An 18418-nucleotide genomic window follows, 5' to 3' on the forward strand; every position below is an offset into this window, starting at 1 on the left:
AGGTCAGGAATTCAAGACCAGCCTGGCCAACATGGTGAAACCCTGTCTCTACTAAAAATACAAAAATTAGCTGGGCGTGGTGGCATGTGCGTGTAATCCCAGCTACTCGGGAGGCTGAGGCAGGAGAATCACTTGAACCCAGAAGTCGGAAGTTGCAGTGAGCTGAGATTGCACCACTGCATTCCAGCCTGGCAACAGTGACACTCTCTCTCTCTCAAAAAAAAAAAGGGGCCACGTGCAGTGGTTCATGCCCATAATCCCAACCCTTTGGGAGGCCAAGGCAAGAGGCTCCCTTGAGCTCAGGAGTTCAAGACCAGCCTGGGCAACATAGCAAGACCCCACCTCTAAAATTTTTTTTTTTTTAATAAAGGTCAGGTGCAGTGGCTCACGCCCTGTAATCTCAGCACTTTGAGAGGTGGAGGTGGAAGGATCACTAGAGCCCAGGAATTCAAGACCAGCCTGGAATACATAGTGAAACCCTGTTTCTACAAAAACATAGAAAAAAATTAGCCGTGTGTGGTGGCCCATGCCTGTAGTACCAGCTACTCAGGAGGCACAGTTGGGAGATTTACTTGAGCTCGGGAGGCTGAGGATTCAATGAGCTGTGGTTGCACTACTGCACTCCAGCCTGGGTGAGAGAGCAAAACCCTATCTCAAAAAAAAAAAAAAAAAAAAAAAAGAGAAAAGCCAAGCATTTGGCTCAGGCCTGTAATCCCAGCACTTTGGGAGGCCAAGACGGGTAGATCACCTGAGGTCAGGAGTTCAAGATGAGCCTGGCCAACATGGTGAAACTCCATCTCTACTAAAAATACAAAAACTAGCTGGGCATGGTGGCATGCGCCTGTAATCCCAGCTACTCAGGATGCTGAGGCAGGAGAATCTTGGAGGTTGCAGTGAGCCAAGATCGTGCCACTGCACTCCAGCCTGGGCGACAGAGTGGGACTCCATCTCAAAAACAAAAATTTTTTTACCCAGAAAAGGGTCACAGACCAAGGGTAGAATTCTCTAACACAAGATCCTACAAATCATAAGATCTAAGATCTAAGATCCTACAAATCATAAGAAAAAGAGGCCAGGCACAGTGGCTCATGCCTGTAATCCCAGCACTTTGGGAGGCCAAGGTGGGCAAATCACGAGGTCAGGAGTTAGAGACCAACCTGGCCAACATGCTGAAACCGCGTCTCTATTAAAAATACAAAAATTAGCCGGGCGTGGTGGTGCGTGCCTGTAATCCCAGTTACTCAGGAGGCCGAGGCAGGAGAATCGCTTGAACCCGGGAGGTGGAGGTTGCAGAGAGCCGAGATCGCACCATTGCACTCCAGCCTGGGCAACAAGAGCCAAACACTGTCTCAAAAAAAAAAAAAAAAAAGAAAAGAAAAGAAAAGAAAAAAGAAAAAAAATGACTGCCTCCAAAAGGGCCAAGTGTATGAACAGTTAACAGTAAAGGAAACAGGAATGGTTTCTAAGCCTATGAAAAGATGATAAACTTCCGTTATAATAAGAGAACTCCTCAGTGACTGACACTGAGTTAGCAAAGCGGATAGAGGAAAGAAGTTAACACTTTATGTGAGCAAGTCTGTAGAGAAACCAGCATTCTCCTGTATCCTACCGAGACGTGTTGGTAACCTCTGTGGAGGGCAGGGCAGACTTCCAAATATCTGTTAGAATGCTCTTTGAGGAAGACGCGCTCGTAGGTGCCGTGGATCGCCGACCCGCAAGCTCCTGCTCCTGACTCACCGCTGTTCGCTCTTGCAGAGGAACGAGTCGGTCAGGAAGCCGCACGGCAGCCATGGCTGTTAAGGATACCGGAAAAACACCCGTGGAGCCGGAAGTGGCAATTCACCGAATTCGAATCACTCTAAGGAGCCGCAACACAAAATCCCTGGAAAACGTGTGTGCTGACTTGATCAGAGGCGCAAAGGAAAAGAATCTCAAAGTGAAAGGACTAGTTCGAATGCCTACCAAGACCTTGAGAATCACTACAAGAAAAACTCCTGTGGTGAACGTTCTAAGACATGAGATGTTTTCAGATGAGAATCCACAAGCGACTCATTGACTTGCACAGTTCTTCCGAGGTTGTTATGCAGATTACTTCCATCAGTATTGAGCCAGGAGTTGAGGTGGAAGTCACCACTGCAGATGCTTAAGTCAACTATTTTAATAAATTGATTACCAGTTGTTTAAAAAACTAAAAATTAAATTAAAAAAAAAAGAATCACAGATGCATATGTCCTTTGACCCTGTTACTCTACTTCAGATATTTATCCTGGCAATATAGTCCCACCTATGCTACATCATTAATTCAATGATTATTTGTTATAGCCAGAATGAAACTACAGATTCAATCTTCATCAGTAGAGGATTGGTTAAATAACACCATCAAAAAGTATGAGGCAGCTTTCTTTACTGAGAAGGAAATAATCTCCAAATAATTTTTGAATAAAAAGAGCCAGGTGCCAACTGATAGCATGCCACTATTTGCATAAAAAGAGAGGAGAAAAGATGTGTACGTTCTCTTTATATATGCATGGACTGTCTCTAAAACTATAAAACTTGATAACTTTGGTTGCTTCTGGGAAGGGGAACTGGGTGGCTAGGGGCCAAGGTTTTTCAAAATATCCTTTTCTACCTTTTGAGTTTCAAAACTTGATTCTTATACATATTCAAATATTAATTGAATTTAAGATTTAAAAAGCAAAGCAAAGAAAAATAAGCAAAGGATAAATACATGCAGTTTGTAGATGAAACACAATGTCCAAACTATGTGAAAAGATGTCCCACTTCATTATTCATCAGGAAAATTCAAGTTAAATGGTATTTTCGTGACTCATAGTGGCAAGAGTAAAGAGATTCATTATATCCAGGCTTGGCAGGAGTGTGTATAGACACTTCATATGGCAATCATGGCCATGTAATTGGAACTGCATTTTTTTTTTTCTTTTTAAGATAGCATCTGGCTCTGTCGCCCTGAGTGGAGTACAGTGGTGCTGAAATCTCGACTCACTACAAACTGCGCCTCCCGGGTTCAAGCGATTTTCATGTCTTAGCCTCCCGAGTAGCTGGGATTACAGGCACCCACTATCATGCTGGGCTAATTTTAGTATTTTTAGTAGAGACGGGGTTTCACCATGTTGGCCAGGATGGTCTCAAACTCCTGACCTCAGGTGATCCACCTGCCTCAGCCTCCCAAAGTGCTGGGATTTCAGGCATGAGCAACCTTGCCCGGCCATATTACATCCTCCTTAATATACTTTATTTATTTATTTATTTATTTATTTATTTATTTATTTATTTATTTCGAGACGGAGTCTCGCTGTGTCTCCCAGGCTGGAGTGCAGTGGCGCGATATCGGCTCGCTGCAAGCTCCGCCTCTCGGGTTCACGCCATTCTCCCGCCTCAGCCTCCGAGTAGCTGGGACTACAGGCGCCCGTCACCACGACCGGCTAGTTTTGTTTTTTTTGGTTTTTTTTTTTTTGTATTTTTAGTAGAGACGGGGTTTCACCATGTTAGCCAGGATGGTCTCAATCTCCTGACCTCGTGGTCCACCCGCCTCAGCTTCCCAAAGTGCTGGGATTACAGGCTTGAGCCATCGCGCCCGGCCCAATATACTTTCTTTATTTGGCTTCCAGGTCAGCACAATCTCTTGGTTTCTTCCCACCTTATTGGTGACTTCTTCTCAGTCTCCTTTGCTGTTTCCTCTTTTTCAATACCCATTTTAATGTTTATATTCAGTAAAATTCACTGTTGGTATATAGTTCTACGATTTTTGAAAAATAAAATTGTATAACCAATATTACAATAGTAACAGGTTGAGACTTTGGGGATGTTGAGATGAGGTGAAAGTATTTTGCATATGGGACAGATGTTCATGTTTGGGACCAGAATATGGACTGTAGTAGACAAAATCATGTCCCGGCCCCAAAGATGTTTGTCTTAATCCCAGGAACCTGTGAATATTTTAATTTACATAGCAAGAGAATTTGCAGTGTGATTAAATTAGGAATCAAGAGAGATGGTGAGATTTTCTTTAATCAGCTCTGTAGGCCCACAGTAATCTAAAATGTCCTTTTTCTGTTTGTTGTATTTTATTTATTTATTTATTTATTTTAGACATGAGGTCTCACTGTGTTGTCCAGACTGGTCTGGAACTCCTGGCCTCAAGTGATCCTCCAGGCTTGGCCTCTCAAAGTGCCGGGATTACAGGCATGAGCTACCATGCCCATCCAAAAGCATGCTTCTAAAAAGCATGAAGATACGAGAAAATATTGGAGACCATTTTTACAACCGTGGTAGAGGAAATGACTTCCTGTATGACCTGAAACCAGATCCACAATATGGATAATGTTTTGTAGTAATTTACACCAAGAAAAAATTTTTAACCGAAAAAAATTGTGTGTATAAGGATTAAAAATAGAGATCATGAGGCCAGACATGGTGGCTCACGCCTGTAATCACAGCACTTTGGGAAGCCGAGCAGGGTGGATCACCTGAGGTCAGGAGTTTGAGACCAGCCTGGCCAACATGGTGAAACCCTGTCTCTCCTAAAATACAAAAAAATTAGCTGGGTGTGGCCAGGCGCGGTGGCTCAAGCCTGTAATCCCAGCACTTTGGGAGGCCGAGACGGGTGGATCACGAGGTCAGAAGATCGAGACCATCCTGGCTAATACGGTGAAACCCCGTCTCTACTTAAAAAATACAAAAAACTAGCCGGGTGAGGCAGCGGGCGCCTGTAGTCCCAGCTACTCGAGAGGCTGAGGCAGGAGAATGGCGTGAACGCGGGAGGCAGAGCTTGCAGTGAGCTGAGATCCGGCCACTGCACTCCAGCCTGGGCAACAGAGAAAGACTCCGTCTCAAAAAAAAAAAAAAAAAAAAATTAGCTGGGCATGGTGGCACACACCTGTAACCCCAGCTCCTCAGGAGGCTGAGGCAGGAGAATTGCTTGAACCCGGGAGGCAGAGGTTGCAGTGAGACAAGATCGTGCTATTGCACTCCAGCCTGGGCAACAAGAGCGAAACTCTGTCTCAAAAACAAAAAAGAGGTGAGAAAACTAGGTATTAAACAATAGAATAGGCTGGCCCAGGCATGGTGGCTCATGCCTGTAATCCCAGAACTTTGGAAGGCTGAGGTGGGCTGATCACCTAAGGTCAGGAATTTGAGACCACCCTGGCCAACATGTGAAACCCCGTCTCTACTAAAAATACAAAAATTAGCTGGGTTTGGTGGCAGATGCCTGTAATCCCAGTTACTAGTGAGGCTGAGGCAGGAGAAATTGAACTCAGGAGGCGGAGGTTGCAGTGAGCTGAGATCATACCATTGAACTCCAGCCTGGATGACAAGAGCAGTCTCAAAAAAAATAAATAAAAAAGAGGCACCATGTTTTTCTTACACTATCTTATTAAAAGAATATATGATATTCATATATATGATACCTATATCATATATACATATGTGTGTATATCATATATACACATGTATATATGATATACATATACACACACACACACATATATGTATATATATACCTGGTTGCCTAGTGGTTAGAAAAGATTTTTATATGGCTGGGTGCAGTGGCTCATGCCAGTAATCCCAGAGACTGAAGTGGGTGCGTCATGAGGTCAGGAATTCAAGACCTCAGCCTGGCCAAGATGGTGAAGCGCCATCTCTACTAAAAATACAAAAATTAGCCAGGCGTGGTGTCAGGCGCCTGTAATCCCAGCTACTTGGGAGGCTGAGGCAGAGGTTGCAGTGAGATCGCACCACTGCACTCCAGCCTGGGTGACAGAGTGAGACTCTGTCTCAAAATATATATATATATAAAATATATATTTTATATATATAAAATATATATTTTATATATATAAAATATATATTTTATATATATATATATATATAATATATATATATAGCCAATACAGATCCCACTTGAAAACAAATACTCAAAAGTCATCCAGTTTGCACTCAGTCCAATTCTGAGGAAATGGACAGTTATTAATATTTATAGCTCAACAGCTAGTTTCTCAAATCTTAAGAAATTTAAAACTAGTTAAAATACACAATTTCACTGAGTTTTAGACAGGAGAGTAGGGATAAACATGTTCATTCAACTGTAAGTGTGTCCAGTCAAACTTCAGGTAGAAATGGCAGAGTCATACCAGAAACCTTAACTCAGAACATATGGATAAAGGGAAACATTTTTGCTTGTTCTTTTTATTTGAAGTACAAAGAATAGTACATAAAGTGAAACGTCCATCACCTAGACTTGACAATTATCGACATTTTGTTACATTTGCTTCGTTTACTCTTTTTTTTTTTTTTTTGGCTGGAGCTCTTTAATAAAAATCATAGAAATACAATTTCACCCCTAAATATTTTGCTCTGGATAAGAGCGTTTCCTCAATCACAATGCTGTCACACCTAGCAGAATTAACAGCTCCCTGTTATCACCTAACACCCTGCCATACTCACATTTCCCCTGCTGAGTCAGAAATATCTTTTTCGGTCTGGGCATAGTGGCTCGTGCCTATATTCCTAACACTCTGGGAGGCTGAGGCAGAAGGGTCACTTGAGGCCGGGAGTTCAAAATGAGCTTGGTCAATGTAGTGAGACACAATCTCTACTAAAAAATAAAATAAAATAAAAATAAATAAAAATTGTTGGCCGGGCGCGGTGGCTCAAGCCTGTAATCCCAGCACTTTGGGAGGCCGAGGCGGGCGGATCACAAGGTCAGGAGATCGAGACCATGGTGAAACCCCGTCTCTACTAAAAATGCAAAAAATGAGCCGGGCGCGGTGGCGGGCGCCTGTAGTTCCAGCTACTCGGGAGGCTGAGGCAGGAGAATGGCGTGAACCCAGGAGGCGGAGCTTGCAGTGAGCCAGGATCGTGCCACTGCACTCCAGCTTGGGCGACAGAGCGAGACTCCGTCTCAAAAAAAAAAATAAATAAATAAATAAAAAAATAAAAATTGCCTGGATGGGTTGGGCATGGTGGCTCATGCTGTAATCCCAGCACTTTGGGAGGTGGAGGAGAGAGGATCATTTGAGGCTAGGAGTTTGAACCCAGGCTAGGCAACCAAGACCCTGCCAGAAAATTAACAAATTAAAAGTTAACTGGGTGGCAGGTCCCTGTAATCCCAGCTACTTGGAAGGCTGAGTCAGGAGAATCGCTTGAACCCGGGAGGCAGAAGTTGCAGTGAGCTGAGATCGCGTCATTGCACTCCAGCCTGGGTGACAGGAGCGAAACTCTGTCTCAAAAAAAAAAAAAAAAGTTAACTGGGCATGGTGGCACGCATGCCTGGGGTCCCAGCTACTCGGGAGGCTGAGGTGGTAGGATTGCTTGAGCCTGGGAGGTTGAGGCTGCAGTGAACATGATCCTGTCACTGTGCTCCAGCCTGAGTAACAGAGCAAGACCCTATCTCAAAAAAAAAAAAAAAAAAAAAAATCAGAGGCTGAGGTGAGAAGATCCCTTGAGCCCAGGAGTTCAAGGTTACGGCAAGCTATGATTGTGCCACTGCACTCTAGCCTGGGCAACAGGGTGAGACCTCATCTCTGAAAAAATTGAAAAATAAATAAAATAAAGTAGATAAGGGCTGGGCACAGTGGCTTACATCTGTAATCCCATCATTTTGGGAGGCTGAGGCAAGGGGAACCACTTGAGCTCAGGAGTTCAAGACCAACCTGGGCAATATAGTGAGTCCCATCTCTATTTAAAAAATAATATATATATAAAAATTAACTTTGGCGCATACACACACATATATAACTTCACCTTCATAACTTTCATGCAAAACAAAGTATTATGTCCATTTTATGCCTGCGTTTAAGCCCACTACCAGACATTAATGGAACCTAGATAGAAACCCAGATCCTTCTGGTTAAGTTAGTGTAGCATCCTAAGAGTCTATACCTGGACCTGGACCTGTGGACATCTCCTTTTCCATAGTCAGAGGGAAAAATACCTTATTACTTTCTGTGTATGTTATAAAGCATTCCATTGACAAACCATTTAAGGGGCTGGTTTGTCAGTGATTGAAGGCACCCCTGGACATCTTTTTTTTTTTTCAGTCTTGCTTTGTCGCCCAGGCTGGAGTGCAGTGGCGCGATCTCAGCTCACTGCAAGCTCCACCTCCCGGGTTCATGCCATTCTCCTGTCTCAGCGCCCCCAGTAGCTGGGACTACAGGCACCCGCCACCATGCCTGACTAATTTTTTTTTTTTTTTTTTTTTGGATTTTTAGTAGAGACAGGGTTTCACTGTGTTAGCCAGGATGGTCTCAATCTCCTGACCTCATGATCCGCCCGCCTCTGCCTCCCAAAGTGCTGGGATTACAGGTGTGAGCCACCGTGCCCGGCCACTCCGGATATCTCTTTACCACTGGCTGAGTCATCTTAACTAGGATACTTTGTCTTGAAACTGTTTTCTTAATTTTAAACTTTTTTTTTTTAACAGCTCACTGCCTACATCTCAGAGTTGTTTTAAAAATACTGCAACTCCTGAGACATAGTTAGGGCTCAAGAAATGTTAGCTGTCTTTGTAAGAAAACATTCTGAGTAAATATAGGTATACCATCCTGCCAGTGATTCATCTTTTAGTCTCTGACATGGTATCTAACAGTAATGTCTGTTAGTAACAAGATTTTCCAGTTCTCTCCAGTGTCGTCATAAGTCGTTGTATTCCAAAGTACTATGCACAATAGCAAAGAATACAGGAAGAAATGAAAATTATGGGAGCAGAAACGTAATGTAGTGAGTGCCACCAGTAGGTGGCTTCTGGGGATAACAGAAAAACTGTCAAAGCCTCACATGTTAAAGGCTAACAATGCTTACCCTCTCCCTGTGTTGCCCACTCCACCCCTTTAAATTGTGCCCTGTGTTTAACTAAGGGTTACAACCTGCTCCCTGCTTAGTATGTGTCAGGAATAGCACAATCCAACCTTTATACAGAGGAGACAAAATTGGTAAGTTTGTTCTAGTTCATCCTTTGCAAGCTCCATCTTCACTTTCTGAAAAACAGAAATAGGGCCGGGCGCGGTGGCTCAAGCCTGTAATCCCAGCACTTTGGGAGGCCGAGACAGGCGGATCACGAGGTCAGGAGGTCCCGAGACCATCCCTGTAGCTAACACGGTGAAGCCCGTCTCTACTAAAAATACAAAAACTAGCTGGGGCGAGGTGGTGAGCCTGTAGTCCCAGCTACTCTGGGAGAGCTGAGGCAGGAGAATAGTGTGAACCGGAGGCCCGAGGTGCAGTGAGCTGAGATCCGGCTACTGCACTCCAGCCTGGGCGACAGAGCGAGACTCCGTCTCAAAAAAAAAAAAAAAAAAGAAAAACAGAAATAATCACCCTTATACTCAGTAATGTGCCAGGTCCATGCACATGATAGGTAACCCCCACGACATTCCTGGGAGGCAGCCATTCTTAGCCCTGTTTTATAGACAGTTGTTAGAACAACATAAAGTTTTCTTCTTGGAAACTGTGAAAGAAAAAACTAGAGGGATTATATTCCTAGATATATTAATACAATAGCCTCTGCATCTTCCATTTAAAAAAAAAATTGACAACTAGTAAAATAGTTCAGCCTAACAGGTGGGTTTTCATTCACAAACTGTCCCTGTACAGATTCTGAGAGGTTGTGAATCTGGTCCTACATAGAAATAAGGCCGAACAGGTCCAGTAAAAGTGTCGGTGAAAGTACAGATGTGAGATTTCTCAGCCATGTTATAGAATGAGATCTCACCCATCTCATAGTCCAGGAAAATGCCAATGGCCCTGGCTTTCACCTCTAACAATAGAGGGGTTGGAAAAGCCCCTGGTGCATGATAGCCGTCATCTTGCAGCTCAATTCTCCAACATTCCTGCGGGGCTGATGAGGGTCTCCTGGCCTTTGTGGGAAGAGAATCTTTGCAAATGCCAATAGCCCATTCCGACTTATCCCCCACTTCAATCTCCCAGAAATGCCTGCCAGAATGAAAATATGGAAAACCCAGAACAACTGGCTTGACTGTAAATCTTTTTGGGAAACTAGGAACCTTTTGTTTTCTCTTTGTAAATCTCACACATTTTTTATCTTCAGATACAATCAGGTTGGGGTGTGCTGTTTCAGGGTCTAGAACTATATCTACTTTAAATTTCTTTATAATTCTCTGCAGAGCAGAATACTGGGGAGGAAAACTGCAGCCATCTCTCTTTAAATGAATTGAAAAGATCGATGGGCTACTCTCATTTTCAGACTCGTAGAAAATTTTAATTTGTGACAGCAATTCCAGTTCAGACAGCTCGCTGAGCTCTACTACCTTACTTAACTGGCTTTTGAGTGTGGCATTGTAGTTTGAAAATGCTGTTATGTTTGCACTGAGTTTCTGTTGATTGTCCTTCTCTTCTTCAGCTAATCTGGAGAGAACTGCCTGTTGTTCACAGTCTAAAAACTGGTTGAGGTGCTCAAATTCACAGGATAATTCCTGCCTTTGATTTTCCACCATCTCTCTCAGTTCTAAGGGCTTTTTGCTTTGAGTGTTTATTAATTTTTGGAGGTCTGCCAATTGCTTTTTCAGGGGCTGGACGTAACTGCAGAATCTTTTCCTGTAATGAATGGCAGCTTTCTCTATGGGCCTCACATGGTGGCCCTGGTGGTCAGGGGGCTGAGTGCACAGGGGACACAATACCACCAGGTCCTCCTGGCAGAAAATGCTCAGGGGCTGGTTGTGTTTCTCACACAAGGTGGTCTCTTCCTGCCTCCTTTTATTGCCCTTGGTGCTCTGGAGTAGCTTGGCAATTTCAATCATCCTTCCCAGCTGAGTGTTGCTCCTGAAGTGCCCCTCTTGACATTGGTGACGACAGACAGGGCAAGGGAACAATTCCTGTAGATCCAGCCAGGACTGTTGGATGCAGGAACGACAGAAGTTGTGCCCACATTCGATGGTGACGGGGTCACGCAGGTAATCCAGACAGATGGAGCACTTGGCTTCTGCTTGGAGTCCAGTCAGAGCTGCTGCCACTGCCATTGGGTTGTCAGTGAAGGTCTGGACCACGGTGAGCTTTCTTCAAGAGGTTGAGGTTGAGCTTGTGGGTACTCTTCAGTGAGAAGCAGATATGCTCTCAGATCTCACTGTCCTTCCTGGAGACAGCTGATGACCTCGCTACAGTCCCACTGGTTTCTCACATTGGTGGCAGCCCTTGAAGTTCTTTGAATCTTTGGATCCTTTAATTCCAACTGCCAAAAGGAGTCCCACACACAGTCTGCTGGCAGTCACAGTCACAACTCTTCCAGTCTTTGGCTGCTCAGAGAAAATGATGCCAAGCTAAGCAGCTGTTGCCTCAAATCATTGGTTGCTGTGGGTGAGAAGATATTCCTTTCTTAAGAACAAAACAGGCCGGGCGCGGTGGCTCAAGCCTGTAATCCCAGCACTTTGGGAGGCCGAGGCGGGTGGATCACGAGGTCAGGAGATCGAGACTATCCTGGCTAGCATGAGTGAAACCCCGTCTCTACTAAAAAATACAAAAACAGCAGGCGTGAGTGGCGGTAGCCTGAGTCTCAGCTACTTGGGAGGCTGAGGCGGAGAATGCGTGTGAGCCAGGGAGGCCCGAGGAGCTTACAGTGAGCGAGATCGTGCCACTACACTCCAGCCTGGGAGGCACATGAGACTCCGTCTCAAAAAAAAAAAGAACAAAACAAGATGGGAATAAACCTGTGGCGAGTAGCAGTGGCTCAAGCCTGTAATCCCAGCACTTTGGGAGGCGAGGGCAGATTGAATCCGCGGCGTCAGGAGGTCAGAGACCATCCTGGCTAACTCACGGTGAAACCCGTCTCTACTAAAAAATAAAAACTAGCCGGGAGAGGTGGCGAGAGCCTGTAGTCCCAGCTACTCCGGGAGGCTGAGAGCAGGAAGAATGGCAGGGAGCCGGGCGGGCTTGCAGTGAGAGCTGAGATCCGCCCTGCACTCCAGCCTGGGCTGACAGGCTGAGAGACTCCGTCTCAAAAAAAAAAAAAAAAAAAAAGAAATAAACCTGGTTACTTCAGGTGGTCCCTACTCTCTACCGCGTTCTAGCCAAACACAAGTTATCCTCCCCTAGCCCTAGTCTTTTATTTCTGTGCCTTTATTATTGTGCCCCAGCTATTCCACATACTTGATACCACAGTCCCCACATCCCATCTACTCACCAGTCATCCTAACTGGGGTTGTGGGAACAGCTTAGGCCCCGAGGCATAGAGACTGCCCAAATTAAAATACAGCCTCAGTTACGTATATCTGTAACTTGGAGAAATTTGCTTTACATCCCAAATTCTTGGAATTAGGTAAATAATGACAATCTCCCTTTAAACTTTTGTCTTGATAAGGTATTTCTAGCCTGGGCAACGTAGAGTGAGTCCGTCTCTACAAAAAAAAAAAAAAATTTTTTTAAAAATTAGCTGGGCGTGATGGTGCACACCTGTAGTCCCAACTACTTGGGAGGCTGAGGCAGGAGGAATCATTGAGCCATGGAGGTCAAGGCTCCAGTGAGCTCCAGTGAGCTGTCATTGTGGCACTGCACTCCAGCCTGGGTGACAGAGTGAGACTTTGTCTCTAATTAGGAAAAACCAAAAAAAGTCTCTGATGGCTTAAGATCACATCTACCAAATTTACCTTGCTCTTACATCCTTGCTTCTCTACAGTTGAATAGGCCACAGAAGACCTATGTATTTGTGAAATAAAACCCAATGAGATAACACACTGAATATAAACAAAATTTGGAAAAATACTTTCAGTATTTACTGTTAAAATGTCATTATGTCTAAATGCCAAATACCATGCTCCCCAAAGGCGCATAGGAGAAACAGTTATGTAGATATTCCAACACTGTAGACTGTGAGGTAGAAACAAAGGCTGAGCTTAGTGGCTCACGCCTGTAATCCCAGCACTTTGGGAGGCCGAGGCAGGAGGGTTACTTGAGTTCAGGAGTTCGACACCAGCCTGGCCAACATGGCGAAACCCCATCTCTACTAAAAATACAAAAAAAATTAGCCTGGCATGGTGGCACATGCCTGTAATCTCAGCTAGTTGGGAGGCTGAGACACGAGAATCGCTTGAACCCAGGAGGCGGCGGTTGCAGTGAGCTGAGATTGCACCACTGCACTCCAGCCTGGGTGACAGAGCCAGAGGCTATCTCAAAAGCAAACAAACAAAAAACAAAAAAAAGACTTTAAAAGTTTTTCCTTTGCCATTGTAATTTGACAATGCTAATCCTATAAAAATGCATATGACTTGGACAAATATTCAAACATATATACAAAGATTGTTGTTGTTGTTGAGACAGGGTCTCTTCTGGTCCCTCAGTGGCATGATCATGGCTCACTCAAGTCTAATTTCTTGTTATTTTTTCTAGAGGTCTCGCCACATCACTTGGTCTGATCTCAAATTTCTGAATTCAAGCAATCCTCCTGTCTCACCCTCCCAAAATGCGAGGATTACAGGTGTGAGCCACTGCACCAGGCTGAAAATGTTATTTTCCGTACTAGTTTAAACTTCAAAAAAGAGGAAGCATTGGAAAATGTCTAGTCAGTATTGGCAGAATAAACTATATTACATGTGTGTAACATACATTCTATACAAGGCAGTGTCAAGCAGATTTTAAAGAAAAATAATAGCACCAAATATATTGATGCACACAATATATCCTAGGATTAAAAAAAAAAGCAGGCATCTTCCTACTCCTTCCACCTGCTTTTCACTCTGTTCGCAGCTATCATCTCTTCCCCTTGGACCAAGGGGCCACCACATTAAGAATTTTGTGTTTTAGAAAATGGACTGGCCGAGGGCGGTGGCTCATGCCTATAATCCCAGCACTTTGGGAGGCCAAGGCGGGCAGATGACCAAGGTCAGGAGTTTGAGACTAGCCTGCCCCAAATGGTGAAACCCCTTCTCTACTAAAAATACAAAAAAATTAGCCAGACATGGTGGCGGGTGCCTATAATCCCAGCTACTTGGGAGGCTGAGGCAGGAGAATGGCTTGAACCCGGGAGGTGGAGGTTGCGGTGAGTCGAGATCGCACCACTGCACACCAGCCTGGGTGACAGAGCAAGACTCTGTCTCAGAAAAAAAAAAAAAAAAAAAAGAGAGAGAGAGAGAAAGAAAGAAAAAGAAAATAGACATTGTACATAGATTGTTTATTATGTGAGCATGCCCAGAAAGGTTTCGGAAACACTCTCTTATCAAACCCTGTGGTCCACGGCCTCAGTAATAAAAACACACTTTGATCAGACAGTATAGTCCATGGCCTCAGAAATTACTCCCAGGATCCAGTGAAGGGACAGTCCTGAAGACAGACCTTTCTTTGGAATATGCAGGGATCCCTCAACTCAAGTCTGCTGAGTTCCCCCTCACTGCAGGGTCTGAGGAATCACTTCCTTTTTTAAAAACAATCATTTTTATTAACTTATTTATTTTTAATAGAGATGGGGTCTTGCCATATTGCCCAGGCTGGTCGTGAACTCCTGGCCTCTCAAAGTGTTGGGATTATAGGTGTAAGCCACCTCACCAAGCTGAAAAAATATATATTTTAAAGAGATGGGTTCTCCCAGTCTGGCCAACATGGTGGAACCCCATCTCTACTAAAAATACAAAAATTAGCTGGGTGTTGATGGGCGTGGATAGCTGATGTCTGTAATCCCAGCTACTCCAGAGGCTGAGGTGGGAGAGTCGCTTGAACCCAGGAGGCAGAGGTTGCAATGAGCTGAGATCCCACCACTGCACTCCAGCCTGAGCAATACAGTGAGACTCAAAAAAAAAAAAAAAAAAAAAAGAGAGAGAGAGAGAGACAGGGTCTCACTATGTTACTCAGGCTTGTGTGGAACTCCTGGGCTCACGTGATCTAGCTGCACCGGCCTCCCAAAGTGCTGAGATTACAGGCATGAACCACCACGCCCGGCACACTTCTTGATCAAGTATAAATTTCTGGAGCAGAGTGTATGTGTACTTCTCTTGCCCGGAGGCATCTCTGGACAGCTGATCCAGAGTCCTGCCAAGCTCAGGTCCTGCCACTATTTGCTTTCCTTAGCTCCTCCTCTTTGTTCAGATCTCAGGCTTCCCCTCTGGTCTCATTTTCCAACGTCGAGGTTCAGTATCAAACACCTCTCCTTTGTAAAATGTAGTTATCGCCAGGCAAGGTGTCTCAGGCCTGTAATCCCAGCACTTTGGGAGGCCAAGGTGGGTGGATCACCTGAGGTGGGAAGTTGGAGACCAGCCTGATCAACATGGAGAAACCCCGTCTCTACTAAAACTAAAAACTAGCCAGGCATGGTGGTGTATGCCTGTAATCCCAGCTACTTGGGAGGCTGAGGCAGGAAAATCGCTTGAACCTGGGACGCGGAGGTTGCGGTAAGTCAGGATCGTGCCACTGCACCCCAGCCTGGACAACAAGAGCGAAACTCCATTGCAAAAAAAAAAAAAAAAAGTAGTTATCTTAGCAGGTGCAGTGGCTCACGCTTGTAATACTAGTGCTTTGGGAAGCAGAGCTGGGAGGATCGCTTGAGCCCAAGGAATTCAAGACCAGCTCTGGGCAATAGAATGAGACCCCGTTTCTACCAAAAAAAAAAAAATTTTTTTTTTAATGGTTGAGTTTGATTCCTGGTGTTCCCTTATTAACTGTGTGGCCTTGGGGGAGCTATTTAACCCTTCCTGGCCTAAGTCTGTCCTTTGTAAGCAAGCATAATGGTTAAATAAAGGAAGATCAAGTCCATAAACAGCCTGATGGGGACCTCAGGGCCTCGTATCAGGACTCTAATCCCCCCACCCCACTCCCCCAACTCTATACACAAACCATCCCTCACTGCTACATCCTGGAAGGTAATTCCACACTCGCCATCAGACCAGCATTTCTGGGAATGTTCCCAGACAGGTATCAGTCATCTCATTTTCTGACTCCTTAGGACAGGGTGGGCTCTGGGCTTAACTTTTTTTAGTAAGCATTATGGTGACTTAGGACAAAACTAATGAATAAATCAGGAACAATAATAAATAAATGGCATGCATTTTAAAATAACCTTATGCCGCAGGCGCGGGAGGTCATGCCTGCAATCCCAGCACTTTGGGAGGTCGAGGTGGGCGGATCACAAGGTCAGAAGATTGAGACCATACTGGCCAATCTTCTGGTGAAGAGACATGGTGAAACCCTGTCTCTGCTAAAAATACAAAAAATTAGCTGGGTGTGGTAGCACGCGCCTGTAGTCCCAGCTACTGGGGAGGCTGAGGCAGGAGAATCACTTGAACCCGGGAGGTGGAGGTTGCAGTGAGTCAAGATAGCCCCATTGCACTCCAGCCTGGGTGACAAGGCAAGACTCTGTCTCAAAAAAAATAAATAAATAAAATAAAAATACAAAAATTAGCCTGGCTGGTGAAGAGTGCCTGTAATCCCAGCTACTCAGAAGGCAGAGGCAGGAGAATCGCTTAAACCCAGGAGGCAGAGGTTGCAGTTAGCCGAGATCACCCCAGTGTACTTCAACCTGGGTTGCACAGCGTGATGGCGGCTCAAAAAAATAAATAAAAATAAAAACATAAAATAACCTGATGCCGAGTTTGGGTTCCCTTGTGAGGTGCAAACTCCTTCTAGGCACAGAGCAGGTACTCAATAGGCCACGGGTTTCACTACACTCCAGCCTCCAGCACCCACAGAGTGTCACCTCCCAACTTACCTGGAGCAGGGGGAGCTCTGCGGTGGTCCTTTATCCGTGCAAGAGGCCACACACTAGATACTAACTAAACACACATGGAAAGTGCAGCTGTGAGGACTCCACCCAGCTAAGACCAGCTTCCACCTGGAAGTGGGAGGGGTAAGGGCAAGAGAGGGTGGGGGAGGCTTCCTCCCTGTAAGCACTTAAGTGTCCTTGGCCTTGATCTGAGAACTTGGGAGTCTTTTTTGTAATAACTGAATAGGGCAGGTTTGCGTTTGCTCATGCAAATAACCAGAGCCCGCCTTATTTAGATGAGTGAAAAGAAACAGAGAAGTTGAGAAAGACTAAAGGAGATTTCAACCCAGAGCCTGCAACTGGGCTACCTGCTGAAAGATATTCCTTACAGAAGATTAACAGCAAGGATGTCGGCCAGGCACGGTGACTCGCGCCTGTAATCCCAGCACTCTGGGAGGCAGAGGCGGGTGGATCACTTGAGCTCAAGAGTTCAAGACCAGCCTGGGCAACATGGTGAAACCCCATCTCTACCAAAAGTACAAAAAGTAGCCGCGGGTGGTGGGGCAGGCACCTGTAGGCCCGGCTACTTGGCGGGGCTGAGGTGGGATGGTCGCTTGAGCCTGGGAGGTTGAGACTGCAGCAAGCCAAGATCGTGTCACTTCGCTCCAGCCTGGGTCTCAGACTTGAAGACTTTGTCTCGAAAAAGAGTGAGAGTACTCACATAAAGCATGCACTGGCCCGCAGGTGCACCCTTATTGTATAAGGAAATGTTTGCAAAATAACCAAAGTCTTTTTTTTTTTTTTTTTTTTTTTTTTTTGCCAGACTGTCTTTCCCAGACAGAGTCTGGCTCTGTTACCCAAGCTGGAGTGCAGTGGCAGTAAAGGAGGAGACCAACCCTCATAGCGTCTTATGCCCAATTTCTTCCTCCAAAGAAAGAAGTAAAAACTAAAAGGCAGAAATGAAATCCACAGGCAGACAGCCCAGTGCCGCACCCTGGGCCTGGTAGTTCAAGATCGACCCCTGACCTAATCGGTTATCTATAGATTACAGACATTGTATAGAAAAGCACTGTGAAAATTCCTATCCTGTTTTGGTCCGATCTAATTACCGGTGCACGCAGCCCGCAGTCACATACCTCCTGCTTGCTCAGTCAATCACGACCCTCTCACGCACACCCCTTAGAGTTGTGAGCCCTTAAAAGGGACAGGAATTACTCACTCAGAGAGCTCGGCTCTTGAGACAGGAGTCTTGCCGACACTCCCAGCCGAATAAAACGCTTCCTTTAACTCAGCGTCTGAGGGGTTTTGTCTGCGACTTGTCCTACTACTACAGCAGGATCTCAGCTCACCGCAACCTCCGCCTGCTGGGTTCAAGCAATTCTCCTGCCTCAGCCTCCGGAGTACTTGGGATTACAGGCATGAGCCACCACACCCAGCTAATTTTTGTATTTTTGGTAGAAACGGGGTTTCACCATGTTGGCCAGGTTGGTCTCGAACTCCTGACCTCAAGTGATCCGCCTGTCTCAGCCTCCCCAAGTGCTGGGATTACAGGTGTGAGCCACTGCGCCCCGCCTAAAGTAATATATTTGTCTACTACATATAAAAAGTAATTCTTATTTTGTGGGGGCTGTTTTAATTTAAATTAATTTGGCACTAACTGTTTTGATTTAATTTAATGTAACTTAATTTGGGAGAGCTAAGTAATTAAACATGAGGCCAAAGTACATAAGAAAGTGGCAGTCTTTTATTGCAAATATGCATACACTCTCG

The 18418-nt window shown here is 45.1% G+C and overlaps 1 protein-coding gene and 1 pseudogene across 1 annotated transcript; one reads left to right on the forward strand and one right to left on the reverse strand.

Moving 5' to 3' along the window:
• The first annotated feature begins 1357 nt into the window (after positions 1–1357).
• On the forward strand, positions 1358–2188 carry LOC116274121 (annotated as a pseudogene).
• Positions 2189–9307: 7119 nt separating this feature from the next.
• LOC116274120 (putative tripartite motif-containing protein 75) lies at positions 9308–11445 on the reverse strand. The gene has a single exon (XM_031664181.1). It carries the CDS (start codon positions 10989–10991, stop codon positions 9585–9587), a length of 1407 nt encoding a protein of 468 aa, XP_031520041.1. The 5' UTR covers positions 10992–11445; the 3' UTR covers positions 9308–9584.
• Positions 11446–18418: the final 6973 nt, after the last annotated feature.

The sequence above is a fragment of the Papio anubis genome, chromosome 3 (genome assembly GCF_008728515.1).
Source record: "Papio anubis isolate 15944 chromosome 3, Panubis1.0, whole genome shotgun sequence".
Taxonomy (NCBI): Eukaryota; Metazoa; Chordata; class Mammalia; order Primates; family Cercopithecidae; genus Papio; species Papio anubis.

Excerpts from the sequence above, each read along its gene's own strand:
- LOC116274120 (XM_031664181.1), bottom strand. The coding sequence starts at position 10,991 with ATGGCAGTGGCAGCAGCTCTGACTGGACTCCAAGCAGAAGCCAAGTGC.